The sequence below is a fragment of the Apteryx mantelli genome, chromosome Z (genome assembly GCF_036417845.1).
Source record: "Apteryx mantelli isolate bAptMan1 chromosome Z, bAptMan1.hap1, whole genome shotgun sequence".
NCBI lineage: Eukaryota > Metazoa > Chordata > Aves > Apterygiformes > Apterygidae > Apteryx > Apteryx mantelli.
This window is the reverse complement of record NC_090020.1, coordinates 1,791,835-1,813,635: the sequence shown is the minus strand read 5'-3', so window position 1 is coordinate 1,813,635 and position 21,801 is coordinate 1,791,835. Positions and strand designations below refer to the sequence as shown.

Below are 21,801 nucleotides of genomic sequence, written 5' to 3'. Positions count from 1 at the left end.
TGATTTCTTATGTGTATTCCTTGCTGTGGTCCTGTATTACCACTTGATATTCCAGGTTCTGTTCCTCTGGCTGTGAGTGCGTAATAAATGAAGAAATAGCTGTGCTAGTGTGAAATGCTGTTTCTCCCATAGTGCAGCTGGTGGGAGTCTCCTTGCTTGCTTCAGTGCTGTCTGCCAAATAACTACCAACACAGGCCATTTAAAAGGCATCTTTCTTGAAAGTCATCACCTACTATTTATGCCAGCCCTTAAAGAAACACTGGTTCTTATCAAAAGCTAATCATAAAAGGCTGTACTTTACTCCGTAACAATTTTGTTCTTGTAGAACCTACCTTTGTAAGAGATTATTATGGATGTTATTAAAATAATAGTAACATCATCAAAGAGATACTGTCATCATAGCCGCAGGAGCATTTGCCAGAAAAAGTTATTTCTTATGAGCAAAATGGAAGCAAGAAGACCTGACTTTTCAGGTGCAACATCAGTGTCTTTTTTTTTTTTTTGTCTTTACACAGCTAGAATGAGTGTTGAAAATACTTTTTAATCTTGCATCTTAGCAAACTGTTAGCTAGACTAGTTACCCCTGTGTAAATGCATTGATCAGCCAAGGTATTGGACAGCTGTCTTTGGTGTCATCTGGAAGAAACAGGAGAATTGTGTCCCAAGGTACAGTTTCTTTACTGTGCTATAGGGAGTGAGAAAGAATGAAATACATATGTGGGAGAAAAATATAGGAAAGTAACTTTCATGTAAAAATTTAAGTTTGTCAGGTAGGCAGCTTAAAAGTTGGCCTTTCATTTTTAAAGAGTGCATTTTATTTGTGAAATTGCTGAGATGCAATATCTATAATATCCATAATCCATGGTCATTGTTGCTCTCTGAATATATTAAGGAAAGATGCTTGCAACAGTGATCTGAAGGTATAGCATGGCTACTCTGCCCTGGTAGCTGTTTCAGGTTATTGCACTACACTGTTACAGTTATTAACATGCTGATGACTAAAAATTTTGACTAATAGTTTTTGGCTCAGAGGGTATCCAAACTTTTCGAGTAAGAAATCCTGTTAGGAGCTGTTGACCCTCAGACTGAGAACAGGTAAGGCTTAATTATGTGTTAATGTCACTAGATTCAGCTCTAACCAGTCATGTTCAAACTTTTATAAAAAGCTGCATGCTCCTTTAAGCAGAGATGGAGAGATAAAGTTAACATTATTCTATCAATCATTTACATTATTAAAAGTATTTTTACAAAGCAAAACTTTAGTTAGTAAGGGCATACTGACAATCTCCTTGGTGGCAGAGCAAGATGATCAAGAGCTGCAGAATGTGTCATTCTTAAAGAAGTTCCAAAACACAATTCCTTAAATGTGCTTCAGTCACTCAGGCAGTCTTTACAAGCTCCTACTTGTCAAAACCCATTACAGTGATTTCACCAATATCAAAATCACTTGTGCCAAAACCAAGGTCTCAAAAATGTGTTGTGCAGCCCAACAAACTAACCTGATGGACTTCTATCCATTTAATAAAGCAAAGGTCGTCAGCATCAAGGTAAATCTTTCTCATTTCTCATGCACCAACCTGAAAATTTCCATCCAAGATGCTCAGGAGCACACTTTTTTTTATTTACATCACAGCTACAAAAATCTGTCCTTGGTCAGCAGAGGTCTCGGAAACTTCCCAAATATTTGCTGTTTTTAATAGGCAGGTATGCAGTAGTAAACAAGGTTTGTGAATCAAAATGTATTGACAAACATGTCATATATTCTCTGAGGCATGAAGCAAACATCTTTCTTCAACTAGCCAGCATCAATAACTAATTAGTGAACACCTTCCAATAGCTTTTATTGCTATCAGAGTATGGTTCATTTAACACCAACAGAAATTCAAGTACAGAATTCAACATGAAGAATAGTTTCCATGGGATAGGAAGAGAAATGTAGAATGTATTAATGAACTTCAAAAAATTCTCAAACACAGACTTTTCCCCCTATTCTTAAGCTCCTTCTCTGCATAAAGCTTAGCATTCTGCCAGCTACTTCCCCTCCCCTTTCATCTTGCTCTCAAGATTTGTTTTGGATTATTATGCAGCACCCTGTTGGGTTTTGTGTTAAATTAAAGTAGGAGATAACACTACATTGCCGCTTTTAGACATACACAGACTTGCCCACTTCCTTTTTTCCTTGCCAGAAACCTTCCTGTGTTGTTCAATTTACCATTCATTATTGTACAATATAGGCATGTTATGGTTTGTTACTGTCCAGGCTTTCTTTCAAATTTCTTTGTCCATCTGGTGCTGGACAGCCCTCCTTTTTCTCTGGATTTTCTCTGGATTCTGTCAATATGACCTCCTCATGTGTTTCTCACGTATTTTACCTAAACTTGTTTACTTCAGAAGAAGGCTTGTGAAGCTGAGCTTAGAGTTCTTTACAAGAGTCCCAAAGGGACTCCTGCAGAGCTTCAGTGGTCTCGCTAGAAGAAGCATTTGACTCTTTTTCTTTCTCATTCCCAAGTGCTGAGAACAGCACCTAACCCTAGCAACCAGCTACTTCGTGGAGAGGGGTTGCTGTGAAAGATATGTAGAGGCAGCATAGACAAGTTCCTTAGCTGTGAATGAAAAGCTTTCCTCCTGCATATTGAAGTCCGCTCTCCCTGCCTTCCCCAAGCACTGTGATTTTAGAAAAGTAGCAATTACATATCCTTTAAGCAGTGAAGGTTTTTGTGTTACTTTTGCTGTCTCTTTGAACAGAATTTTGACAGGCATGACCTGTTCTCACCAAGACCTGAAGTATGATTAAACCCTTTGGGCTGTATGAAGAAGGATGTTTTCTTCTCTTGGTGAGAAGGTACATCGTGGGGAGCACAGCAAAATGGGACAGCGACATGGCAGGAAGGGAGGTTGTGCAGCTGTGAAAGGCAGAGACAACAAGGTAAGTGGGGGAGCAGAGTTTGTTACTGGCTTAACCTCTTAAACCATTTGCAGAATCTTACAGCTTCCTAAATCACTATAAGAAAGAGATGACTCGCAGGTGGGAAGGAGAGGGTTCTCTTAAGTTTTCAGACCTTGTCCCTACTACATCCCTGTGGTTTCTATGCAAAGAGGTGTCCATATTTATGAGCCTGAGACTAGTCCAATCAGGACAACTGTTTCTCTGTCACAGTAACTGCAATGCTGTTTGAACTGCATCCCTTCACATGGGCATCCCTTCATTTCTGAGATGTGCACATGTTGGCTCAGAGGATGGAGCTGGCTGAAAAACACCCCAGGAGAGACATAGGGAACAAATGTCATTTCAGCCAGTTTATCACATGAAGAAGATAGATAGCACAGGGATGGGAACCAGCAGCTGAGCTGGGAGGGGGGAGCCTCATCTTGTTTTGCTGCCAAAGAATTGCATTTGATGGGACTATTTAAGGAAGAGGGCTTGTCACATCTTTAACCTGGGATGTTTGCCAGCCTGCAGTGTAGTACCAGCGGTGGGGAGATGAGTGCAGAGCCATACCAACCCTTGCACAGGCCAAGCCACCCTGAGAGTACTGAATTAGAGGGTGGGGGAAGGAGATGAATGAAGGCCCTGGTCAGCTGTTGGTTGTCAGGAGGTAGGCTTGAGCTTACTCCCGTCCATTCCCACACACTGAACGGAAATGTGTGTGCTTCACCTTGGGATGAGGACAGCTTTCCACCCTTGCTTTGAGTTGCAAGCCACCATTTTTAACCCTGCTTAATTCAGGTTGCAGGTGGCTAGTCTGAGGCCACAGTCTCCTGGGTTATGTTTGCAGGTTAGGCGTTATACTGCTGAGCATATGGTGGTTATCTCCGCCAGTGAGACCAACAGAGCTGCTCAAATCACAGGTTTGGAAGAAACACAGGGTGGAGATGACCCATGTAACGGTCCTCTGGTCACCATGTAATGACCATGGCCAGGTCTTTAGTGTAGCTGCTGAGAAAAATCACTGTTGGCAGAGCTCTTCAGTGGTATTACACTTTCATGCACAATAATTTTATCACATAGTCTTACTGAAAATACCAGCTGTGCTTTGTCACATGTCTGTAGAATGGATTCCCCTGGTGTCAGGAAGGCTGGCAAATAATTCACTGATGTTCCCCTTACCCTCACACATCCCACAGCCTTGGAAACAAGGCTGTAGCTTGTTTCATGCATTGCTCTAAAGGTTGGAGCCTTAGGAGAAGAGACTGAAGAGGCTGTGACTCTCCACCTGGGAGAGGAGGCTGAAAGGGGTGTGTTCAGCAATCATGGATCTCAAGGAAAGGGATAAGGTGAGTGCAGATCTCTTCACCAAATGCCCTAGCACCAGAAATGGGAGCACATGAAACTAGGCAGAGGCTGGTTTAAAACAGGGGAAATAAAGTTCTGCTTCACCTAGCAGGGAGGCAATCTTTGGAACGGGCTGTAAGGGCAGACTGTAGGCAAAGAGGATCAGCAGGGTCAAAGGAGCTTGACCAGCTCCTGGCCAGCAGGTCTTGAAATAGATACTACAGGGAGCAGGCAAGGATGTCCCCTCTACCATGCCTAGTCTGGTGAGTGTAGGTGCTTGGAGAATTTGAGGGGATGGGACCACACAAAGGAGCAAGGCTGACCTGCTATCCCTAAATAGCCTCTTCACTATTAGACAGGGCTGGGCTAGCGGGACCATTGGTCTCATCCAGTGTGCTGGTTCTAACAAGCTAAAATTGCCTAGGCTTCTTTGCTGTCTGGCGGTCATAATCAGAGAGAGAATTTAAACTAAAATGTTTTCATGTGTGTTTTATGTGTTATGTCTTTGCATGTGTGTTCATAAATTGAGAATATAAATTCATAATTTACAGATGTGACCAGCTCTGACAGCATTACTCCTGGAAGAGTAGGTACAGGAAAAATCTTCAGTAAGGCTTTGAAGAAAGCCTGAAGGTCTTTTATAACTAACTTGGCTGTGCTAATTTAACATACTTTACTGTTGACTTCAAAATGCAAGACACTTAGATATCTTACCATTTCCTTTTATTCTGAAAATATTAGTTGCTTTTTTCTCCTTTGCTGTGTAGTGACCTTTGCAGAAATATTCCATGAATGCTGGCTGTATCGGTGTGTGGAAAAACTGTGTTGGTCTGAAGGACTAATGAAAGAGGCTTAATCACAAGCTGGAACTCATGTATTGTGTGATAAGCTATTATAAAAATCCCATGCTGAGCTCACAAGCCCTGTGTGAGTGCACCTCCAGGAAGGAGGCTAATTCTACATGATAGGAGCAGCAGAAAGGTACGACATCCTAAAGTTTGGCCTTTTGGTCTTCTGAAAAAGCCAATGAGAGACTGATTCAGCCTAATGCTATTTAGGCTGTTTCTTGTCCAAATGACCCAAAATCTCTCCAACGGCAGCAAGAAAGAAATCAACATGGGACAAAGGCCCCTTTGTGCAAAACTGCATAAGATACAACAGAACACACATTCTTTCACAGTATTTACGTTTATATAATTTTATTGTTAGATAGCTCCTCTTTATTTCTTCCTTTTTTAAAAAAATCAGTTTTTCATACTGGCATTTAAGGTAAGATCTATTCTACTTCCATTTCCCTAGTTACAGGCTTCAAAAAATGGTAGGACCCAAAAGGCTCAGTTTTGTTTACATTTGGCTGCACATTTGCAAGCAGAACAAGAGACTTACTCTGTTATCTGGGCTACAGGGAGGGGCTGTATGGAGCCACTGAACCACAGAACATCAGTTAGGAGAGCAAGCAGTGGCCTTAATTCTACACCCACCAGCAGCGGCAGGCAGCCAGAAGGAAGCTGAGACCACGGTTTCCAACTGGTGAGAACTACTTTTCTCCAAAGGGCTTGTTTTTTGTCTAGGGAAAGTGCAGGCGCCTTACCTGAGCCTGCTTGCAGCAGGGGACTGAGAAGGTTGTCACAGCTGCACAGGACCCTCAGTTTGAAGGACTGTGACTACTTTTCAGCAAGCCTCCAAAAGAAGTTGGGAGAAGACTGTGGAAGGGATGCTATTGTTTCTTATTCTTGAGAAACAAAACTTTCCAAGCACACAGCTGAGCCCCCAGCTGAAGAAAATCAGGACCAAGTTGCACAGCTGGATGCTGTGGTGCTGCACACTCACAGCGGAAAGATCCTACTGCAAAGGATTTTACTTGCCCCCTAGAGAACATGAAAACAACCTGCGTTTTCATCTTTTCCTACCTTGTAAGAGGAAGGTGCTCAGGAACAATCACACTGAACATGCATACATTCAAAGCCAGATTTCTCAGAGATTGTTTTCAAACAGGTGTTAAATCCCTCCTGCCACTGTATTGTGATGTCTCAGCCATCTTTCTGTTTTCTTTCTCAATGTCATCTGTGCACATTCCACTTAAACAGGGCATGTTAAACAGCATAAAAGAACAATCCAAGGAGCATACCTCACTGTTTGTTTCACCAACTTAAGCAGAGACTTGCCAAAGAGAAATGACAGGGAAAGATGAGCTCCAGTCTCTACATATAGAAGTGTGACAGTCTCCTCAGGAGAGACTGAACCCCCAAATTCCCTAGGATGTGCTCTTTATGGCCTCTCCTGGGAGCAAGAGAGTTGGGACCTACTCAGTTTTCCCTTTGGGCTAGAACATGTCATTGCATGTCTGAAAAAAAGGGGGGATGAATTCAGGTCAGAATTACTGCTGTTTTGGAGGCATCTCAGAACCTCCCACTAAGAATTCCTATTTGCAGTCTACTCAAGATATGAGCTCAGCAACCACAACTGAGTACGGATACAAAAGGCAGAGCTAGAAATGCCGGTGGATCCACACAAGTCTTTTCTGCTTTTCCTTACGCATCTGTAAAATAGAAAAATCATGCCTTGGCACCAATTTAGCAAAGCCTTTTAATACATGCCTGCTTGACAGCAGTGGGCCTGTGCGTGTTGTTTAATAACCCCTCCTTCCCATTTCTGGCTAAGAGCTTGGAGCTCAAATGCAGAACCACCTGAGCTTCTTGCTTTGACCTGAAGATCCAGATTTTCAGAGTGAAGGCTGCACCAGCAACTCCCTTCTGGTGCTCCAACACATTCTGGCTAGCGAAATACTCAATTACAGTCCTTACATTTTAAGTGTTTTCTGAAACAGGGCCAAACACAATCCAACAGCTTGTGATTACAGTTGTGACATGACCACAGGACCAGCAGCACCTGCAACTGGAGGACTCCATTATCCTATTCAAACAGCTGCATGCTACACAAAACACCCAAAGCCATCCAGTTCTCAAATTAAATGAACACAACACACCTAGTGCTTCTCTTTAATAACCACTGTGCAATTTTCTTACTCCGGTTATCTTTAATATGCGTTAGCTGCAGAAGGAAACAGGGACAGACTGATCTGTGAAGCTTCTCCAGAATCATGGGTAATGTCAAAATTTACACTGTGACCTTGCAGAGGCAGCTATGCTCTGGGCTTTGCTTCAAAGTAGGAGTTCACTTGGCATGGGTTCCCCTTTCAGACCAGCCAGGAGATTGTTAGCTGCCAGCACTGACATGGTGTTCCTCGTGGTATAGGTGGCACTCCCAATGTGCGGCAGAATCACTGTAGAGGACAGGAAGGGTTACCTCGCTCCGTTTTTGTTCACTGACCTTTTGCAGTCTTCCCTTGTCCCAACCCTCCCAGGGATCTTCCCCAAAGAGCTGATATCAAACAGCAGAACAAGAAACAAAAATCATTAACTGCCTAGACTGAATAAATGCTTAACTAGGTTATTTTTAAATTCCTCCAGCCTGAAGACAGTCAGTTAGGTGTGGGTCTTACTTTCTGCATTCAGGCTTCCTACTTACCTTATTGCATGGAAACAGTTGCTGGTCTTAGATGTAAAAAAACTATCCCTTTTACAGCCAAGCACACCAGTGAAATTTTCACGCTGTGATCTGATTCCCACACAGCCTTGGGAGGCCCTGCTCCACTACAGGCACAAACCAATACAGGACAAGGCAAAAGGCTGAAGCCTGCTCCAAAACATCATGGTACACTGGAACATGTACACATTGGGTACACTGGAAAGGTATATTTAAAGGTGAATGGTCTTTGTAGAAAGGAGCTGGAAAGTTCTAGTGCAGTCAGGGCAGAAGGTTTTTTCCACCTATGTGAAAAGGCTGCTTTTATGCAATGTAAAGAAACAAACCAGTGCTGCTTTAATGATAAATTGTTACAAAGTTAATAATGGAAAATTACTTGCCCAGGGTGTGGAAAAAAGCCTGCATTCCAGTCTCTTTTCATTCTACAAAAGCTGAACAGCCTCTGTAAGCGGAACCCCAAATACCCTCCATCCTGCTGGTTTGGAGAGAAAAAGTCCTCCTGTGATGAATTGTGGAGCCCAGTCCTTTCTTCAACAAACAAGGATTGCACTTGGGTTCTCTGTATGCTGCAAAAGCAAAGTCCACACCTCTTCTTCCTCTACCTATCCAGTGTTCTTCCAGCTGATGAAACTATTTGGCAGTTTTGTGTGAAATCTACCAAAAGTTTCAGAATCATCAAAGTCTCACTTCTGTGAAAATAGGTATTCTCTGAATGTATGTATTTATTTTTTTCTTGCTTGGTGTTTCAGAGCTCTACATTCTCTGAGGCCCTGCAAATTATTTCTGGAAAGTCTCAGCTTTTATCATTCCTCACATTATCTACTATGGGACCCAGATACAACACAGTAAAAACAAGTTTTTAACAGAAAGATAATCAAAGTAACAGCTATGAACCTGAACTTCAGTAATGGACACCCAGTGATGGCCAGTCCCAAATTTTCACTCTGAATTCCCTGCAGTTTATTTATAGAACAGATTTTTCTTCCTCCTAAAACATACTTCCTTGAAAGGGGACATTCTGTTGCCATCTGCACAGCCATTCTGGTACTTTGCCCATGCAAATGAAGATGCACATACCAAACCTCATACTTAATGAGTCAGCTTGACCAACTGAGGTATGCAACAGGAAGCTGCTCTGGCCCAGGTCACAGCCTTCAACTCTGGAGACTACCCAAATGAAACAGAGACATTCAGGTAGGGAAAGGCATTCTGGCATTTTAACAGGCAATGAAGCTGCAAGCAATCACAGCCAGTTACTTTTTAACTAGAAGCAAGTGTTTGCTCTGCATTACATTTGTATCTCTTTTCTGCCTCTAGGGATACAAGCAAATCTCCTGACCTTGTGTCTGAGTAAGTCCCTCTTTGCAACTAATTTGATTCATATGCTTCCCTGTTTGGAGGAGGGGAAGAGCTACTGACCCCAGCTTGCATGGGAAGGGCTGAGCAACTCTCTGAAGGTCACACAGTGGAAGCCAGTGACTACACCAGGAACAGACTCTAACACATCCTGCGCTGTTGGCAAGCCTGTTGTTGTGTCTGCAGGGACAGTGGTTGCACTGGTGAGCTGCAAGGCTATGGAAAACACCCACCAGCACAACCCATTGATGGCAACAACATGAATATACAGAGATCCCAGGAAAATGCTGTGGGCAGCTAGCATCCTTCACCTCTGTGGTTGCTCCACTAAAACATCATCCTGCTCAGCATGGGATCTAATTCTGGGGAGAGCACTGGAGAGTTAATAGCAATCACCTACTGCCTCTGTTTCAGATGCTCCTGCTTCCATTTCAACAGCCTGAGAAAGCTGGACCACACCACAGGCAGAGTTTCTCCCCTCCTAACCACCCCTCCTGATCTATCCTAACCTCCTCCAGAGGAGACATAAGCTCTTGCCCTAGCCCTGACACACTCCCACACACCTGATGCCTGTTATTATCCATAGAATGGGCTGTCTGAGCTTGCTGTAGCCCCTCATTCCAAGTGCATGTTGCCTTGGGCTGCACCATTCAATGCTGCCCATTAGACCTCAGGCTCTCAAGGGGAGGCAGCTGGACTAACTGCAAAGAAACCTCTGCCTATCCTATAGCACACACACTTACACTTCAGCTCGGGGCTCTCTAATTCACTGACATCTGCAAGAGAACTTGCATGCCAGGACAAGGCAAGCACTTAAATGAACTGTACTTCTGAACATGTATACACAGTCTGAACCCTGCAGCCCTGACTTACAGTGGATGGCCTAGCTGGTGAATCTGGCAAAGGCTGGAGTGCTCCCAGACCTGATATTCTGCTAGGCAGAGTCCATATGGAATATTTTGCTACCAGAATATATGCCCTGGAACTTAAAGCAATTCCAGAGCTTGGCAGGGCATAAGCAGGGATTCTGGGGTTTGGATTCATGCACCTGCTGGTATTGAACTGCTTTGTGACTTTAAGCCCAATTTCTCAGTTTACTGAATGCAGAGATCAATCCATTAGGAAGATATTAAAAAATGAGCCAATCTCATCTATCTTTTGCAGTGTTAAAATTCCTCCCAAACTTAATTTATATTATATTAATAAGGCCTTCTAATAGTTTCCCTTGTTGTACAATGGCACAGTTCTATCAACAAACTGCTTAAACACCCATGATTTTCCTGTCCTTTCACATGTCGGCTCTTTCTCAGCACTCACAGGTTCACATGGACTGAAATTCCTTATCAAATCAACTAAGAGGTCACTTGCCCTAAGCACGGGAAACACTGCAACAGGAAGCTGCAAGAGGATGGACAGAAGAGGTCCCAGCTTCCAATACAGCAACTTACCACAGTTCTTGAGTGAGAGCAGAGGGTGATCAGTGGGCAGTGGCTCTGGAGTTGTGACATCCAGGCCAGCAGCTGCGATCTGGCCATTGACTAATGCATTGTACAGGTCCTCCTGGTTTACGACAGCCCCCCTGGGAAACATAGAGCAGACAGATGCTCACACCGCTCCCAAGCAGTCCTGCTGGCTCCTAAGGATGCTGGCTCCCACATGAACATGAGCACAGCGGCCTAGGCAGTGGGAGCTGTTTAGCAAAGCTAAGACACAGGCCACAAACACGTTCAGCTGTTCTTGCTATGCATGACACCCTCATGCTGTGCCATGCTGAGTCTCCAGGGGCAGGCAGCTTGCTGGCTGGCTGAACAGAATTCAGATCCAGTCTGGAGGCATCTGAATTTTAAATATACATAAGCCCAGATGTTTCATCTATTGGGGAGTGGGGAATAAAGGAGACATCTTTCCTCTATCTGAGGAACAAGGAGCCTGCTTTCAAAGTTGTGATAACTCCCTGTACTAGCCCAACTTCTTCAGGCACGGTGTGAATTGCTCTCACTTGCCCACTGATAGTTCACCATTCAATGGTGAGAAGAGCAATGCACCATAATGACACAAAAAGTTACTGAGTGTGAACAGTGCAGATGATCTAGGCACGCACAGGCAATCAGTGCGACACTGCCCAGAATGGCTGGGATTATGGTGCAAGTGCCAGGCAGCACAGGTTCTGCCCTGGCATTGTACTTAGCAAGAAGGCAGTGGGGTCGGGAGGCTACTGCTGGGACCAGCCATGCAGCCCTGTCTGAGCCACCTCCTTCCAAAGTAAGTTGTGTGCCAATGAATTGTTCAGGTGGTCGCAGCACTTTCCTGAAGAATTGCTTAGCCTCACCCTCCTGTGACTGAACAGTCATCCCTCCATCCATCCCAGTAAACACATGGCTCTGGGGCTAAACACATGGCCATGGGAAAGAGACAGAGTATGTAGTCCCCTGAACAATTTATCATGCTTTTGGCTTGATCCCAAAAGACCTGGAGATGGAGAAAGTAGGCCACAAGCTGGAGGAACTGTCCTTGTGGCTGCAGCAGTGACAATTTCACATGCTCCCTGGACTCCCAGAACAAACATATCTCACAGCTTATGCCCCTCTGCAACCATAGCTATTGTCAGGGTGCTAGAGCCATACAGCCCTGGCAGGAGACTGGGTTACCTGCTTGTGTTGATGAACACAGAATTTTTCTTCATTCTGCAGAAGAAATCCTTGTTGCATATTCCCTGGGTTTCAGGAGTCAAGGCACATGTCACGACAATGAAGTCTGACTCTTCAGCCAGCCTTGTGATTGGGACTGAGTGGAGAAACACAGATCAGAGCTCTGCTCAGAGACTTCACTAAGATATCTCAGGAACCCTCATATTCATAAGGTTTAGCAACAGTGAGTGCTGCTTTGGAAAGACTTGGCTGACTTTTTTCCAGGGACAGGGAGAAAGAGGGACTGGCAAACACAAACAGATACCGCACAGAGAGATGGAGCCATGTTCCTACAGATATTATTGTAGTGTTTCATTTCACTTTTAAATAAAAATTAGCCCAAAAGAAAACCTAAGAAAGCTTCAGTCATCTAGCCCAAAGGGGGCTTTAGTGTGTATTTCACATTTAGATAGCAAAATGTTGCAGTGACAGTTCATACCAACATTAAACTCTCTCTCTTCAGTACCTACAGATAATGACGTGTGCAACTTTCACTCTGGGAGGCAAGGAAAGGAAAGTACAGGGAGCCTGACAAAGTCTAGCAACAACTTTCAATGTGCAAAAAAGTAAAAAAGGGCACCGAACTGGAAATGTGCTTTGTTTCAGACTAAAAAATTAATGCTTGATTCAGACAGGCCTGCAGAAAAATCCCCCATTCAGTAGCTACCAGATATCCCCAGGCTTGGTTGCATGTGACATTTGTTTTAAAACACGAGGTTAAAGCCAATGTTTGTTTTCAGCAGCCAACATCCACTGCCAGTTATGATCTCTAGTAAGTCTCAGCCTATCCCCTCCTCCCTGCTTCTCCTCTGTTGTGATACCTTTAGGCAACCTACTGGATCCATATAACCCTCCCCCTACTCTCACTCCCTCTCCTCCTGAAGGCAGCTGCCACTCTCCTCTTCAATTTCACTGTTCCATTCTATCTGATTTTGAGAATGAAATGAACTGAAAATTATAAATAGACATAGGAAAGATGAAAGTCAAAAGCAACAGAAATAACCACAGTCAAGGTTTCCTAGTTAAAGCTTAAATGCATCAAGCTAACCTACTTCTAAGAGTGGCTGAGTCACAAGAGTCACTTAGGTCAAGGGAATCAGAATTTCTTCTCTTGTCATCCAGTTCCACCATGTAACAAATGTTCAAGGTTCACTGTCAGCTGCTTCTGATATCGCCATAACAATTTAGCCCAGCTAGACTGATGAACCCTCCTGGAAACCTCCAGCCTTCAGGAGCTTTCCAGCTCCGAACCTTCACTCCTCTAGATGACATCTTCCCAGAACCATTTAATTTGTGTTGTTTGGTACCCTGCAGCTAAAGATTAACTGTCTTCCCTGCTTCATTTATATTTCTTACCAAACTCAGCTTGAAACTCTGCAGCAATCTCTGGTTTCGGGTGACTGCCAGCATACAAAAATTTCTTGACTCCAAATGGCTTTAGACGGCGGGCAACTGCCTGTCCTAGAAACAAGAGATGAGATCTTACAGGCAGTGTGCAAACTTCTGCAGAGAGACATATAACAGAGAAACCACCACCCAGGCACAGGGGTCAAATGCTGCCTCTCTATTGTCCCAAAGGTGGCATCTTTTGGCAAGCTCACATTTGGTTTAGCTGAAAGTAAAGCAACTGGTAGAACATATCACTCGCTAAAGGATCACAGTAGCGTCTCTAACTGGGATTGCTCCCATGAGGCTTGATTCAAGTTTGGAGCATGTAAGGGCGGAAATAAAGGGCAGATGTGTTCTGTTTCTCCTCAAGGGAGCATGAATGAATTCTCAACTACGATGGAGCTGCAGCAAAGGGAACCATGGTATGTTAGGCCTGAAGTAACCCAGAAAGCAAACTGAAAAGCCAGTAAAATAAGCAATCTGTTGACAAAGTCCACAACTGAACAGAAAACAGCATGTTATTTTGGACTTTGTTTGGGATGCTTGTTTAACTGAAAATTCAGAGAAAAGCATCCAGTTTACATTCAGATACACTGGATGTGAACACTTGAATGCTTAAAAATTTAAGGTCTAGGCCTGATGAGTCAAGATCACTTTTCTAAGATGCTCCACCTAGCCTTCCTTGTGGTTCTAATAGATTTTAAAGAGGGACAACAAGGGAAAACAACTTGGCTGAAATTCCAGGAGTACTACGCCATAACTGGAGACAGACAGATTTTGTACATGACATGCACTTACCTATCCTTCCCAAGCCTAAGATGCCCACGATACTGTCAGACAGACCATAGCCACACATCCACAAGGGCTTCCATGTTGTCCAGCCACCGCTAGCAGAGAGAGTGAGATAGAAATACACGTTAGAAAAAAAAGGGAGCGCCTACCTCAAAGCCCAGCTCAGCATCTGGACAAGTACACCACAAATTACAAGCATTGCAGAGGTCTCTGCCTCTCTGTCAGACACAGATGATCTTAAAAATGCGGATATGACCAGGCTCTCGGAGGTAGTTGTTTCAGGCTACCTCTGTGGCCTCTGCAGGGATCTGCTCAAATCTTGGGTAAGCAGCAGCAGCCTTGGGACTGATTTAATTTATGCACTACTAACCACAGCCCTGGGAATGGCTGCCATACAACAAACTCTGGTCAGATCTTTCTCTCATTTCCTCCACAAAGGGCTTGGAGTAGCCCCAGTTGCTCACTTCCACAGATCCTGTAGCTAGCATACACAGGGGAGTTCAGAGGACACTTCTGTCCTTTTAACAGCCCTTGAACAATATACCTCCACTCGCAGAAATGCAGGGGACTCCATTTGAGCCTGCAAGACATTCACTACCGGTTTGGTGGAACACTGACTTCGGCCCCATTTCATTTGTCCAGTGTTGCATGCCTTCCCCTGCAATATTCAACCCTGGGGTGACTGAACTTAAAAGCTAGCCCCTACTCCAGCACTCGGCTGTGAATACTCACTTCTTCACCTCCTCTACTGACTCTGGCAACCGGCGGCACGTAGCTAGGAGTAAAGCTACAGAGAGCTCGGCAGTGGCATCGGTCAAGACATCAGGTGTGTACCCTACACGGATCCCTCTGCAAGGCAAGCAGAACACTCAGGTCTCTGGGGATTAACGCAGCTGACTGTGGGGTACTTAACTCATATTTTCAGGAAAGATGCCGATGTTACACCTCTTCTAGGTATTTATGCTATCACATATGAGAGGACATTTCTTTCATCTGAAGACTCTTCCAGCTGGGGTTTTGTCCAAGCAAGATGGAAGTGCAAGTTGCAAAGCTCTCTCCATGAAAATCCATCTTTGGGGCCTGTGCTGAAGCAACCTACAGATCTACTGCACTAACTGCAGGATGAATTCTGAGTTTTCACAGCCTTCCTCAGTCTCCTTCATTCCAGCTTGATTCTCTCTGCTTTCACTCTGTCATTCACAGCTAGGCATACAACTAGGCAAAAACAGTGATATGGGATGGAAGGCACCCCAAAGAAAAAACAACATATTTAGGAACCAGCAGGCAAGAAACAAATGTTACCGCTTTTTAATTTCATGTAAGGCAAGGTGGTCAAACCCCACAGACATAGTGCTGATGACTTTCAGGCCGGACCCTGCAAAACACCAGGACAATGCTCAGAATGGTCAACGGTCAGAATCACGCCAGCTTGAAAACAAAAGCAGCCACCAAATCAGCCAACCAACCAGCCAACCAACCAACCAACCAACCAAGAGAGGGCAGAACTCTTGCAGTGGCCAGTCTGCAGTTCAAATCCACATGGTTTTTCATCCACTGGAGTTCCCAGCAATGGCTGGGGCTGAATCTAACAAGGAGGAAATTTGGGCCTTTTTGCCAGGAAGTTTATTTTGTACATTCAGCAGTAGTTTCCAGCTGTCACTTGCGCTACAGAAGCAGCCTGCCACCTGCTGTCCCCTTGGCAGGACTAGGAAACTGGGCCTGAAACACTGACTGGTCCACCCATCTCCCATCTGCTTGGCTACTGCAAGGGCCATCTAGGGCTGCCTGTATCCTGGCAGTTTGCTGCCTGCAGGGACAGAGAAACCAGCCTTGGAATAACTTTTAGACATCATCATGTACTTCAGACATCTGAAAAGCCATTTCCAGAGCTCAAGACCAGGGGGACCTTCAGGCTAGTTCTGCCCAGGCTCCTGAACATGCGTGGTTATTCTGGGGGGGCCAAGATTTGTTAAAGAGGTGCAACTTCATCAAGGACTCTGTCCCTGGGAAAAGCTGGGAAATCAACCCCTCCTATTAATCCAGGAACTGATGATACAGTTTTGGTATCTCACTCCCTCCTCCCCCTGTCACATCCAGTGTTTCTTCCACCTTCCCTATTCTCCTTCCCTCCCACCTTATGCTCCTTGCAGCTGGAAGGCAGCCCTGGGATTTGAAGGCCCTCCTTACTGCGTGACAGCAAGGGATGACCCCTGACAACACTATACGCACCTGCTGCATCAAGGACCTCTTTGTCTATGCGGTCAGACAAGAGACAGAGCAAGCCCTGCTTCCCTGCCACCCCCGCTAGCAGCTCAGCGCGCGGGACAGGCTCATTTGAATCCCACTGCTGGACGGTGCAGCTGCGGAGAACACAGGCAGTTACCACGGGAGACGGCTGACCGTTCTTCCCCCGCACGACCGCAGGGTCCCCGCCGGGCAGCGACTCACACAGCACCTCGAGACGGACCAGAGCTACGGGCTGCCCCTCGGCGCGGTATGCGGCGCCGTGCTCCCCGCTCCTCGGGCGCGGAGCGGAGCTGCCGCAAGGGCTTACTCGCCTGCCCGCAGCGCCGCAGCATTGCACCGCTCCGAAACGTGGCCCCCTACGGCTCTGCGTCCGAGAGAAACGCAGCCTGGAGGCCCGCAACCCGCCGGGGGCCCCGCTGGCAGCCGCCGCGGGCAGGGTGGACGGCGCCGGGAGTCGGCTGCCGCAGGCCCCCCGCCGCGCCGCTCCCACGGCGGCCTCCCCAGCGCGCCCGGCCCGGGCCGAGGACAGGCCGGCGGACGCGGGGGCGAAGCGCTCGGCTGCCGGGCGCAGGGCGAGGCAAGCAGGTCCCTGCCGCTCCCCGCCGGGCCGGCCCCGCTTACCCGCCGGCCTCCGAGAGCGCCCGCAGCCCCGCGGCCGGGATCCGCCGCGTCACGAACACCTCCATGGCCCAGCGCGCCGTCCGCATCCGCCGCCGCGCCGCGCCGCGCCGATCGAGCGGAGCCAAGCGCCGCGCGCCGCACCGCCCCCCGGCGGCCGGCGCGGCGCCGCTTTCCCCCTAGTGCCCCCTGGAGAGTCCGCAGAGCGTGCAGCCTCCCCTAGGATGCGGTGGGGTTTGGTACCACCACAAAAAGGGGGTGCACAGGGCGCGCAGGCAGGTGGTGCTGAGAGAGCTGCGGGGCCGGTCCTGCATGCACATGGTTCAGGGTTTCACCAGCAAGGGTTGGTGCAATGGTCCTTGGAGGGCCTTCCTGAGTCAGCTGCCCAGGCAAGGCCCCTGGGAGGTGACCTCCAGATATCAGTGTCTCAGGCTGTCTTTCCTGAGCTGCATGACTTTACTAAGAGACCTACATGGGGAACGTCTCCCCGCACTGGGTCTAAGACTGCAAGGCTTTTTCTTTTCCCCCACCCCTCCAGTACTCTCCTGTCTTTTCCACAGCACAGATAGACCTCCTCTGTGTGTAGTGGGCCATTGCAGCTGGAGCAATTCACCGGGCATGGAAACAATGTGTCCCCAGCAGCAACAGCAGATCCATGGAGCAGATCAGACACCATCCACATGTATCCCCTAGCCCACCCAATAACAAACACGCACGCATTTTGCAGAAGGCTGGCTTTTCCATCAGCTAATGACTGAGTGGTGTTGAGCTCCTCCGGAATAGTACGGCATCGAGCAGAGCTGCAGAGCATTTCCTGCACTAGCATCTTGATTTGCTAGGATCTTCCCAGCCCTTTTGCAGCTGTCAGCAAATGGAGAGCTTTGTAAGTTGTACAGGAAAGTGTGAGGCCACAGGAACACCACAGCTTGCTTTGGAGAGGGAAGGGATGGTTACCAGTTTCCATGACTGGTTACAGAAGTGAGTAGAAGGCCCTTGAAGGAAGGAGGCAGACATGGGGAAGGACTCCTAAAAGCACAGGCTGCTGATTCACCCATACCTCCATGGCCCCATCTTCTCAGCATCCCTCATGTCCTGGAGTTGAAACTGCCTCAACTCTTGCAGCTTCTTTCAGCTTCCTTACTCTTGCTGCTGCCACAGAAAGAACAACAGCCTTGACTTATCCCTCCTCTCCTCTATCTCTGTAATGCAAAGCAGCTGCCTCCCAAAGAGCTGCCAGCTGACCAGAGCCCCTCCAGGCCTGTCTTGTGCGTAGGAATTTCCCCTGGGCGCAGAACCTGGAAGCTGCAGTCTACTGAGCACTGAGAGCAGGCTCAAGACTGCAAAGATGCTAGGAACTGGGCTTGTAAGTGGCAGAGAGTCACTTTTGTTGACATGCATGTCCTCAGAGTGTGCTGTATCTCAGGCTCAGTCTGCCACTGCACAGCTTCTGGCCATATAGCTCTTGAACATGGTCATCCAGGTTGGGATGCGCTCTCCCTGCTGGCAAGCATGTTGAAGGAGGTTAACATCATTGTCTCTGTCATCTCTTACCATTGATGACTTACCCAAAGCTCAGAGAAGAGACAGGAATCAACTCCAAACTTCTCCCAAGCGTTACTGATGAGGACTGCCTTTGTCCTACCTCCAATCTCCAGCGTGGGATAGAGAGGGGTGTGGAGTCAGGAGAGAATTCAGGAGCAAAGGAGGGGGGTCACAAAGGAGAAACTGTACGTGGCAGACAAAACAAACCACCCTTTTGCAACATGAATAACGAACTAGCTGGGGAAGACCAGACAGTTTTATCCAGTTGCACAGCGGAGGAGGGAGCAGCGGGAAGGTATTGCAGTCCCTCCCCCCCTCCCCGACCACGAAGGGTTGCATACCAAAAAAAAATTGCTGATCATAGACTAAGTGTTGACCTATAGTGCCCCTAGTCTCATTATTCCTGATTACAATATTAAAAAACATGCCCTTTGCTGCGTAACGATATGTAAATAAGGAGGCATACCCCCCCAACAACTGCGCAAATGGCAATCTGGCCAATGAAGTATAACTGCTGTGTTTCCACATCCCACCTTCAGCAATTACAAAACAGAGAACAGCTCACTAAAATTTTGGAAAGGAAGAAAACTGAACCGCCGACCTGTTCACCCGAGATTGCTGACGAGCGACCCTCCTTCTCCCCTCCCCCAAACAGGGATGCCTCTTTGGTAAGATTTGCACCTCCAACAAACCTCAGATGTTACCCGGGGAAATATATTATTATTAAAAGCATTTAATTGTTAGTTTCAGCTCAAAGAAAATTTCTAGCAGCAAGTGCATTTATCAATGGCAATTCCGAACCTGTTGTATCTGTTGCTTTAATAAATTGCTTTTTCTTTTCAACTTTGCGAAACTGACTCAGGGAAGGTCCTTGAACAAGGGGCTCTGGCAGGCAAACATAAATTATAAAGGTAAGGACGGGCCTTCCTTCCCTCCCTTAATGAGACAAGGGGTTAAGATACCAGCTGAAGGGGCTACAACTGCAATGGGGAAATGAGTGAATCCAGACAGATGAGTCAGTACATGTGGCCCAGGGTTCCCCACCTCCAACCCAGCCTGCCTGCTGCTCAAACATAAGGTAATGCCTTCAGTGGAAGGGTCTCTTACACCACGTGTGTGTGCTCTGGGTACACAGAGAATGTGTCTTTAGGCACTGGCTGTAGAAGGACTCATACAATATCCTGATCAGGTGAGTTCTGCATGAATTTCCATCATGCCAAGAATACATTGCAATCTCTGTGCCAACAGCCATACATTTGGGCAGTGTTATAGGTTGGCACAGTGACTTTCCCAGGCTGGTTCTGCCACACACACAGTGAGTGTCAATCCCAAACTGATTTTTTCTTATTCCTGGGATCACAAAGCCAACTGTAGCAAAGCTGAGGACTGAACATAACTGGTTTGGAAGTGTAGCGTTTGTGCTTACAGTCCTTCTACCATGGAAGCAGGGAGAAAAATAATTTCCAGGCATGCACACCCAGGCAATTTGCACACCATCTGTAAATAAGAGATTTTTCATAACCTTTAGGAACAAAGCTTCTCCCCAGAATGACCAGCATCATCTATTTATGGCAAGGAAACAGGCAGGTCTCGGCCCCAACAGAGAGGAATGGAGAAAAAAAGGAATAAGATGATCAGCTGCATCAATGGCTTCATGCTTGAAGGAGAGCAGTTTCTCAAGGTTCTGGTAGGGTTCTAACATAGCTGCTGCAATGCTGGGATTTCAGAGAGCCCCTCAAATCCAACCGGCTAATGAAGAGAACTCTACACTAGGGATGGGGGCAGCTGTCCAGAGCTCAGAGTAATGTGCACACGCTGATCTCAAAGAAACAATAAAATCCTTGTTCATGAATTTGTCAGGTGGACCTGAGGAGGGTACCAGCCACAGCAGTTCAGCCTGACCCACTGGTTCAAATTTCATCTAGGGATGGCACACCAGCTGGTAAAATGCACAAAAGGTTTATTGTGATTTGTAAACTCAGCTCTGGGAGACCCTGGAAAGGAACAGGCCTGACCCATCTATCTCACTCCAGAAATCTACTTAAAACAGAATGTTTGATTTTTGTGCCCAGTGCCAAACTGACATATGCTTAATAATCTGTTCTCAACAATTACATTCCTTGCACCTATTTTCTAGTACCTTTCCCTCTGCAACAACCATCATTCTCCAAGGCATGGATGAATTTGCCTGCTCTGCATATTTTCTACTGATAACACTGCTGGTCTAGGTTCTTTTCCCTTTATGCTTGTAAAAGCATTATGATCAGAGAATAACAACTGATTAGAATATGCTGAGTTGTGTCTTCTCACAGGAGAATAGGTGGGCAGCACTGTGAAAATGCCTGTGGTGGCTGGAGATATGCGAACTGCCCAGAACAAGGCAAAAATGGAACATAAATTTTAGTTGAAAAACTAGGAGTCTTAAGGCATGGATGAAATACAAAACACTGCAAGAAGACACAAAAAATGCAAGGAAGGGAGTAAGATGAGGTGAATGGAAAGATTTCTCCTTTGGTTGATACAGGATTTGGTAACATTTGTGGTTTGCCAGCCAAATTTTTCACTGCTGTAAAAATGGAGAGTCCTTATACAAATGTTTAATATACACCTGTTTTTTGAAGTTCCAGTGTAGGAAGAACATAACCTGAATTCACAAAGGAAAAACAAACACTAAAAGAAGTGCTGGGGTGATACAAATGTCAGAGGTTTTATTTCTCTAATGTGCTCATTTTGCAAAAGCAAATATATGAGAGTTCTTTGCTGTTGATTGTATAACCCACAAGAAGAGCAGAGATAATTTTAATGAGCCCTCTCTCCCCTCACCAGAGCAAATGCCAAGTTCGCCTTAAAAAAAAGGTCATGTTCTGAAAAGATGGCTATCTCTCCACGACATTCACTGACAGCAATGAGTGAGTGGGAGCTGCGACCTCACGGTTAATGTCAGGATCTGTGTCTGGACAGCCAGCAGGGTCCCTCTCCACAGAATGGGTATGTGGCATCTATGTAATGCACATATGGAGAGAGGAGACAGGGCCTGGCTGATAATCCGGTATGGAGAGGTCACAGTCTATCAGATGGTTGAGGAGCGCCTCCATCCTTCCACATGACTAACATGGGCCTTTTCTTTCTCTAGAGAAGATGTACATTCAGCTTGCAGGTCGTCCAACAGGTTGTCATTAAAACAGAATGTAAATTGATCATCAAATTTTCGGTGAAGGTCTCCCTTGCAGAGATCAGTTAGGGGACCTGTATAACACCCTTTGAGAACAGCAGGCTGTGTTTGTCCAGGAACCACCTCGTCTGAAGGCCCAGGTGAGAGCCGGCCCCCTGCACTTTCCTACAACCTCCTCC

At 46.3% G+C, this 21,801-nt stretch overlaps 1 protein-coding gene across 2 annotated transcripts; it reads right to left on the bottom strand.

The window, feature by feature from the left end:
- Positions 1 to 7,290: 7,290 nt before the first annotated feature.
- Positions 7,291 to 17,015, bottom strand: LOC106487457 (glyoxylate reductase/hydroxypyruvate reductase-like). 2 transcript variants are annotated; one of them, XM_067315482.1, is made up of 9 exons: positions 16,912 to 17,015; positions 16,273 to 16,403; positions 15,346 to 15,418; positions 14,776 to 14,892; positions 14,050 to 14,138; positions 13,219 to 13,323; positions 11,824 to 11,959; positions 10,624 to 10,754; positions 7,291 to 7,556 (listed from the first exon to the last, which is right to left on the bottom strand). In XM_067315482.1, exons 1-9 carry the CDS (start codon positions 16,995 to 16,997, stop codon positions 7,435 to 7,437), a joined length of 990 nt encoding a protein of 329 aa, XP_067171583.1. In that variant the 5' UTR covers positions 16,998 to 17,015; the 3' UTR covers positions 7,291 to 7,434. The 2 variants fall into 2 exon arrangements, with proteins under 2 accessions (XP_067171583.1, XP_067171582.1); XM_067315481.1 differs by lacking the exon at positions 7,291 to 7,556 and adding an exon at positions 7,563 to 8,385.
- Between the last annotated feature and the right edge of the window lie 4,786 nt (positions 17,016 to 21,801).